This window comes from Mercenaria mercenaria, chromosome 4 (assembly GCF_021730395.1).
Source record: "Mercenaria mercenaria strain notata chromosome 4, MADL_Memer_1, whole genome shotgun sequence".
In the NCBI taxonomy this organism is placed as follows: domain Eukaryota; kingdom Metazoa; phylum Mollusca; class Bivalvia; order Venerida; family Veneridae; genus Mercenaria; species Mercenaria mercenaria.
The window spans coordinates 77,515,404-77,524,253 of NC_069364.1; the positions used below are offsets into that span (position 1 = coordinate 77,515,404).

Consider the following 8,850-nt stretch of genomic DNA (forward strand, 5'->3'; position numbering starts at 1 on the left):
ATTTACCAGGTGTTGGCAAAATTTGTCATTTTTGTGCACATGCCTTTACACATGAAAGTAGTCCGAACTATAGGTATGGTGTGCGAGAGGGGCCTGAGCGCTTACGTAGTGCTCATTTACAGGAATTGTACTGCTCAGATAAATATATATATATATATATATATATATATATATATATATATATATATATATATATATATATATATATACGAATTTTATAGGTAGATAAAATTATTTATGTCATTGCTGAACATTTGGAGCAAATCGGTCCTATTCTGAAATATGTTTAATTTATATATACGGTAAAAGCCAATCAATTAATTCCTTTTATACCGTTGAACCAATCGTGAAACGGCATCTTCCTTCTTCGTCAGCATTCAAGAGTGATAGCACGCTTCTTTCTTTAATTTTATTTTGGCTAATTTCTGGTTTTATCTTACCACACATCCCATTCCACCTCCTCTTTCAGTGACAATTTTCTAATTTTGAAAGATTTCTCTTAATATGCAAATTCATCTACATTTCTTGATATGCTTTCGGCGGTTATATCCGCCCTAATATGTGAATATATATATTTGTTATGGTATTGGACTGTAACTCCATTCAGATATGAGAACATATCTATTTGTTAAGGACGGTATGTTTCGCCCAGATATGTGAAAATATAAATTTGTTAAGGTATTTTTCGGCGGTATTTTCCGCCCAGACATGTGAAAATATATATATATTTTGATGTATTGTTTTGCAAAGGCGGTATTTTTCGCCCAGATATGTGAAAATATATATTTGTTAAGCGGTATTTTTCGCCCAGATATGTGAAAATATATATTTGTTAAGGTATTGTTCGGCAAATAAATATTGCCCTTTTTCAGTCAACACTTAGTTCACTCTTATATTTTCCCATACATAGTCTCAGGGTCAGTGCTTCGTTGTGAACAGATGCACATAAATAACTTTATCATAAGTCCGCAAAGTGCAACAAAAGAAATAGCAGTATCAATTTTGTAATAATATTATTTATTTACAAGGTATGTCTGACAAGTGACATCGAGAATTCTAACTTTAGAAAGCTGCATATTTCAAGTACCAGATTTTTTCCACTTTGGTTAAAAAGAGTTTTTTACAATAGATAATGACTGACTACAGAAGGTAATAAAAATACCATTGACCTAGAGAATGCTACAACCTACTAAACTTCAGAGTTTGTTTAAAATTATATTGCTTTAATTTTATTTGACGTTTCCTTTAATTTAAGGTGAAAAATAAACTAGAACTCTATGATAAAAATCGAATAAATCATTCCGAACATGTTAGACAGTTAGAAAGCAAACATATCGTACGTATTATTTAGCATGGATGATTTGCACTGTGAATATATACTGTGTGCGCGTGCGTGTGTACGCGTGCGTGTTATTTAAATGTGTCACGTTGTATTTGTTACTACATCTGCTTGTAGCAAGATACTTCGTGTATACGTTACAAGAAATAAACTTTGAATCTTTGAATCTTTTACACTTAACATTTAATTCCACAAGTACACACACATATACATATATATTTACCTTTACCCTTTATACAATGGGAATATGTTTGTTTTTCCTGTAAGATTAAAGCATTAACCCCTCGTGAAAAATAATGCATGTGGCGTTCACTGTTGATATATAATTGTAATATTATATTTTGACGTTACACTGAAACAAAACAAACCCTTTTTGCATATTCATTTACATAAAACAAACAAACAAAAACGGGAACAATGTTTATTTTGTTTGATTGAGAGTAACACCGAAACGACACAGTGAACTTTTCCCAGGTTTTATTGGTGGGGAAAGGCTCCAGGGGTCCCTCCAGACATTTTTTGAGGCTCATACTAGTATTTAGATCGAGACACTAACCTCAGTGGGATGGCTTCCTTACGTGAAAAGTTTAACACCTCAAGTGGGTTTTTGATCCCACGTCGGTGATAGGCGAGGAATTCGAAGCCAGCGACCATGACCATCAAGCTTTTCTTTTGCAAGTATAAAACATAAATATTCAATTAAAATCTTTTCGTAAACATAACTGATACTCTCAATGACATTCACCACGTCGGAAATTACAAATGGTTTGCCGAATACACCATACTTTTAAATACAAAAGTTTACACACCATGTGGGTCGGAAAGCACGAAATTTACATTCTTGAACGTATATTTGAATAGTTACTTTTGAAATGTAATCAAAGGCATAAAAGTAACTGTTTTCATGTTCTTGGTAAGGATCGACTTGTGATTGTCAATGTTCCCGATACGGAATATATATGAATGTATAAACACGAGCCGTTTCATCTTACAGGACATACAAGAACATAGTAAGCGGTTGTTTATTTATTGTATTTATGTTCTAGTAACCTTTGACACTGATTTCGAGGACAGGCCGGGTTTGTGACATATACATGTCTGTTGTTGGGCTGGAAAAAGATAGATCCAAAATTTAAACTAAAAGCTATATTGCATAAATGTTTCGTTATTTCTGTGCAGACAATTCGGTTGTTTAAAGGTTAGAATATCAGAAAATTACAGGAAATAAAACATATCTTTAAAAAAGTACCGATCTTTCATCATTTGTTTGGTTGGCGCATGATTACAAATTTAATGTTAGTAGGCCGTGATGTCCATGAAGCCGTGTAAAGTGATGATTTTGATGACACGTTGGTTTTATTTTATAATTGTGAGTAATCGTTAAGTGATCAGAAAGATCGGACAGTGGGATGTTATAAAAAAGTGATGTTTTATTTAGATTAGAAAGTCAACCGTACTCTACAATAAGGAAATCTAAGGTAAAATACTCCTTTTATTTCGTTCACTGAAGAAAACATGGCAGACATATTTTTGTAAAAGAGCGGTGCACGTGTGATTCGTGTAACATAGTTTAACGGCGTTTTCTTAGAAAACTAACGCTCAGCTCATTTACACTGACATATCCTTGAGTGAAGAATATATATATTGTATATATATGAGAGACTTACGGTACCAAATACTTACCCCGAAAATTTCTATGCATTTTCTTCTAGTGCACTGTTGGGACATGTTTTTGAGTGTCATTGATACTTTATAATCTATTCGGAGATACATTTTCTTATAATTATTAGTTTCTTTTTGATCCCCGTGCATTTCTCGTGTTTTTACGACAATCTCAGTTTTACATAGGAATTTTGCATTGTCGAAATAGCATAGTCCTTAACTTGTCACAATTGTGTCTTATCATGTTAACTAGGCATGCTATGTCAAAGGGTAGTGCTAACTTGTCGAAACCGTACACGTCTTATTTTGTCAAAAAATATGTTTTTATTAAAGTATCATCTGATCTTGTCTAGCTAAATAAGACATTGTTTTGACAAATTACACACTAATTTGACATGATAACATAGTTTCTTAACATAACAAGACACTGTTTGACAAGTTAACACAACACTCTGTAAAGATAACATAAAATGTTTTGACATAAGGCAGCTGTGACGTTCCATAAAAATCAAATTAAATTTAACATCATACACTTTTAAATCAGTCTGATTCAACAGCTTTCCTTATAAGTTTTAGTGAAGTTAAATTGTGCATAAAGTAGGACACGTCCTTCTTTTATTGCTTCAATTAGTGGATCAGTTTTTACAGTTTTCAGCTCAGTTATAAAGAAAATCCAAAAATAGAAGATTGTGTACTGAATGGTGAAGACGAAAGTTCAGATTGAACTGGACACCGCAACCCAAATTGTACTGGTAATTGTATCCGAAAAAGTATATATTACATAATATGAGTAAACTTTAGCTTAAAATTTATTAAAACTAACTTTGTTTGCTCGATATCTGCTGCAAAACCAAAACGTGTTACGATTAAATCAAGTTTAAATATACATGTATATCCCTACATGTGAATAATAGGAAGAGGAAGCTTAATCATACCCATGATATACATATCATATGATATATATTACTCATATTATCCATCACATGTTTACCGACAGCGGTATTCTGTTATAGATTTTTACTTTCTACGCGGATAAATATACATTGTATATAGGACATCATTAGGCAATACCGAGGTCAATATTTAGGATACTAGGGAAACCCATATGATAAGACTTTATTTTGTAGGACAGGAGATAAAATACCTATAAAGTTGGAGAGATCTGTAAAAGTTGTGTGATTTTTATTCAAAATAATTTTAAAAGCGAACTTTTAACTAAAGGAAATATCGTTAAAATGTTTGAAACAAGATTTGTTCGCAGACAAAGTTTCTTCCAGACATGCATTGTCTGTTTGCTTTTCACAATACCAGTATATGGAAGAGCTGTCAGTGTATCTACCAAAGTCGGTAAAATTTCCGGATACACTGAAAATTTACAAGCTGACGGACAAGCAAAGACAATTTCAAAGTTTATGGGAATTCCATTCGCAGAGACCACAGCTGGGCAGAACCGTTTCCTGAAGCCGATCCCAAAGGCGCCGTTCAACAGTACCTTTGATGCTACAGGTGGTCCAATAGCATGCATACAAAGCTCCAAGGAGGCAGCACAGAGAATATCAAAGATTACAAATTTCTCTGAAGATTGCTTGAATTTGAACGTGTACGTACCACATGATTTTACAACTAATGTGAGCCTTCCGGTGATGATATGGATATACGGAGGAGGGTTTAACGACGGGGCTTCGGCACTTTACCGAGCGGACGTGTTAACTGCATTTACAAATGTAATAGTCGTCACAATTAACTACAGGCTTGGGATGTTTGGCTTTCTTCAAAGTGATGATGGTAAACTTCCTGGAAACCAAGGCCTTTGGGATCAACACCTGGCAATCAAATGGGTCCATGATAACATTGCACCATTTACAGGAAATCCAGGCCAGGTGACCATTTTCGGTGAATCCGCAGGCGGGGCATCTGTCTTGTTCCAGGCTCTCTATCCAGGAAATAAAGGATATTTCCAGAGGGTTATAGCAGAAAGTGGCTCTCCACTCGCAAACTGGGCAACAATTCAAGGACCAAACGCAAAGTCGTTCGCGAAAAGAGTGGGGTGTGACAGTAGTTCAGACTGGATTGCATGTCTTAGATCAAAATCAACATCCCAGCTCCAAATACCAAGAATAGCGACTGATCCACTGCATTTTTATCCAGCAGTTGATGGCGATTTTGTTGCCGAGATACCAGAAGATATTCTTTACGGAAATAGTTCAAAATCATCAGCAGCAAGACAGTTTTATTCCTCACTTGATATTCTCTCAGGTGTAAATAATTACGATGGCGCGTTATATATGTCATCAGTATGGCCATTTCTTCTGGGATACACAAATATAGACAGCCCAAAGATCACACGTGACCAGCTAGACAATATAGTCATACTGGATACAGTGAACAGTATTTTATCACCAAAGGACAACCGTACAAGAGATATTCTTCAAAAAGTTGTAATTTTTGAATACACAAATTGGACGGATCCTGATTCGTTCGAGTCAACAAGAACCAGTACAGTGAGCCTATCGAGTGATGTTGGTTTCTTTTCGCCAGCTATACGTGCAGCACAGGCTCATGCTATGGCGCAGAATGGGAAGACATATTTCTATGAGTTTAGTGTTCCGGTTAAGAACCATGTCTTGAAAACACCTACCTGGATTACAGGTAAGATGTCTTAGTGTTTAGAATGTTGATGATTTTGACCTTTACATACATACAGACACTATCCTGGAATCGAGCATCAAAGATCGAAGATAAAAATTTAGTTTACGAAAGCTTCAAACTTGGGGCCAACTCGAAGGTCGAAACTGAATTTTTTAAAGCTTAGATTGAATTTTAAGCCAGCTCTAAGCTATACTAATTTATTTTAGCTTGACTGTGATGAAAACTTCAAGCTTATTTGAATTACTCTTGAGTCCGCTGCCTGGAAAAGAATAGTACTGTTGTCTTATGAGAAGGACCCCAGCAGGGCTCGACCCCCGGGTTGAGCGTCCAGCACTTTACTAGACCATCGCTCCCCTTTAAAATTTCATATTTGAATACATATTTTAGTTGTTGGTTTATTGTTGTTGCTCTTTAGATGTTTGCATTCTTTATCAGTTGTACAACTTCTTGACAAGATAATAAAAATGAAGATAGTACAATTTGGGTAGAGTAAAAGTCTAATTACGGAGCAAAGAAACTTGATCTCGCACGGAAGTGTTGGGGTAATTCTTCCTGTAAGCCGGGATACAGGATGTCACGTGTCAGTAAATCACACTGCCGCTGGTATAATTTGTTAGTTTAAACATTTTTCAGGTTCTAACCATGCAGACGAAATAAGATATGTTTTGTGTGAACCATTACTTGGTAGCAACGCAAGCACTTTCACCGAGGACGATAAACGGGTGTCTCGAGCGGTTGCCACGTTGTGGACAAATTTCGCAAAATCTGGGTAAGAATAACAATTTGAATTTGATTGCTCGTGAACAGTACATTTTCCCAAAATTAGATAGTATACTTAGATGTTTTTACTGACGAAGGCCTCCCCAAAGTATGCCTGTGTTCATTAATATTTACTTTTTACAAAATACTGTTGAACCTGACGTAGCGACCACTTGTATCAAGCAGTCATTTTCCTTAAGCAGCCAGTAAGCTGACTTTCCAAATTGACTTTATGTTCTAACTTCAATTTGTTTTAATCAGCCACTGACTTTAGCAGTCAGATTTTGTAGCTCCCTCGGTTGGCTGCTTAATACATGTATTTCTTGCATGCCGGACAGGATTTTGCAGTGTTTTTGCCACTGCTGGAAAAGGTAGTCTTACACCACGGGGTGTAAGATGTCGCACGTGCTGTAAATTATGAAAGAAGGCGTACTATAATAAAATAGTGCTTGAAAGAAAAACATTCGTTTTACTTTTTCACCTATTTATTTAATAATACGGCATGCAATAAAAAGAATCCACTAGTCACTAGTCGAAGGTGCGGATAGAAATATCTGACTCTCGGGTAACTGTTTTGCGGTAACTCGGCACTGCCTCGTTACCACCTAAACGGTTATCCTCGAGATTTCCACCTTCAACCAGTCAAATATTCACATAGACTGTGATGATATGTGTTCTTAAAGCAGGTTTTTTTTATAAACTGCGAAGATTCATGTAGCATTACCCATACACCAATTAAAAGTATTAGACAACTTCCCCAACATGCAGCAATGACTGGGGACGAAAGAAAAGAAATTGGAAATATAGACCATGAGTGACGCCGTAACATAATTTCACGTCGAATGAAGTGTTTGTGAGAGTTTATTTTTCCTTTGAAAAATACAGATTCTACGTATTATTCAAATGATGGATTTTGATACATTTTTAAACAGCCAACATAATAATGTAATACTTAAGTCAATTACTTAACGGTTATGTACGTATCAAGTAAGCTGATTTAAGACAATGCCAGTATGGTAAACAAAATAATAATAAAGGAGAATATTTGATCTGCCGGATGACTCCCACAATAATATCTCTACTTCAGAGTCTATGCGCAGCCAATTCAAAATTGCTTTTTTTTTGCAGGAATCCAAACACACCGGAAGACGCTACAAAGTACATTCATACAACGTGGCCAGAATACACGATGACGTCACAGAACTACTTCCAAATATCTTACCAAATGTCGCTGTTCTCCGTCAAAGACTATTTTTATGCAAAGAGAATGTCTTTATGGTCAGAATTAATTCCAAAGATAAGAAAAGTTGCCGATATTAACGACAATGTGCATATACCTCAGTTTGATTTATCCGGAATTATCTTTGGTAAATGAATGACAAACCTGACACGTTATAATTATTACAGTTTTATTCATTCAGTATGAACAAAATTTAACACACTCCGATACTTTATTTACAATGGAGGAAGGCAAGAGTAATTGGGGCTAGAAAAGAGGAACAATGTCAACGCAATGAATATCAAATATTATAGATTTGAAGTTACTTGTTTTATTACAATGCTGGTGACTCGGATCATTCACTGGTGTAGCAACAATTTCAAAGTTGGTGGTAAAGTGGGATAGGGGATGGGCAACCGGCCAAACCTACCCATATCCTCCCAGATAATTTTTAGACAACCAAAAACAAAAAGAAGAAAGAGGAAAATAAAAAGTTCTCGGCAATAGATATAAAGTCTTACCAGTACATCAAAAGCCCTTCCAAGGTTTTTTTTCACTTTAAATGCAAAAGATCCCATCTAAGCAGAGATACGCTGCCTTGAAAATGTCTTTGTTAGGTTTCGTCAATATCTAAATGACCTTACTGATGGATAATTTGATCATGAACGCAGAGATAATAAATCTTTTTATATTATTTTCATGCTATGATAGAATATGAATAAAGTTTGTTTTTGGAAGAATAATAAATGACGTACGAAATGGTCTGATATAGGCCCTACTAGTTTCTACAGTGGCCCATCCGGTCCATAATGTAAGCTCGGAACAACGAAATAACGATACTGCGATGTTGAAAAGTCGAAATAATGATTCTATAATACCAGGATGAGGTAAACACCAATCTACGATGGTGAAATGCCGAAATCATTTCGTACATTCATCATCGTACTTTCGAATTTTCACCTTCATAGTTTTGTTGTTTCGACATATCACCATCGTAGTTTCGACATTTCACCATCGTAGTTTCGACATTTCACCATCGTAGTTTCAACAGTACACCATCGTACTTTCGATGTTTCGACTCTTCAGCATCATTGTATCGCATTCCTGTCACCCGTGCGCACAAGTCAAGTTACCATTACATTAAGTAGAACGTAATATTATATCATCTGAAGAAGAAGGTACTTTATTTACACTTTTTGTACATGTATCAATATACAATTAT

The 8,850-nt window shown here is 35.4% G+C and overlaps 1 protein-coding gene across 1 annotated transcript; it reads left to right on the forward strand.

Annotated features, from left to right (window-relative positions):
• Positions 1-3,984: 3,984 nt before the first annotated feature.
• LOC123553011 (cholinesterase 2-like) lies at positions 3,985-7,953 on the forward strand. Its single transcript, XM_053541737.1, has 3 exons — positions 3,985-5,650; positions 6,284-6,419; positions 7,538-7,953. The coding sequence occupies exons 1-3, from the start codon at positions 4,237-4,239 to the stop codon at positions 7,782-7,784; spliced, it is 1,797 nt and encodes a 598-aa protein (XP_053397712.1). The 5' UTR covers positions 3,985-4,236; the 3' UTR covers positions 7,785-7,953.
• Positions 7,954-8,850: the final 897 nt, after the last annotated feature.

What these genes read in the sequence shown, in the direction of transcription:
- LOC123553011 (XM_053541737.1), top strand. Translation starts at nt 4,237, where the DNA reads ATGTTTGAAACAAGATTTGTTCGCAGACAAAGTTTCTTCCAGACATGC. An exon ending in AACACCTACCTGGATTACAG is followed by an intron (nt 5,651 to 6,283) that starts GTAAGATGTCTT and finishes AACATTTTTCAG; the next exon opens with GTTCTAACCATGCAGACGAA. An exon ending in ACAAATTTCGCAAAATCTGG is followed by an intron (nt 6,420 to 7,537) that starts GTAAGAATAACA and finishes TTTTTTTTGCAG; the next exon opens with GAATCCAAACACACCGGAAG.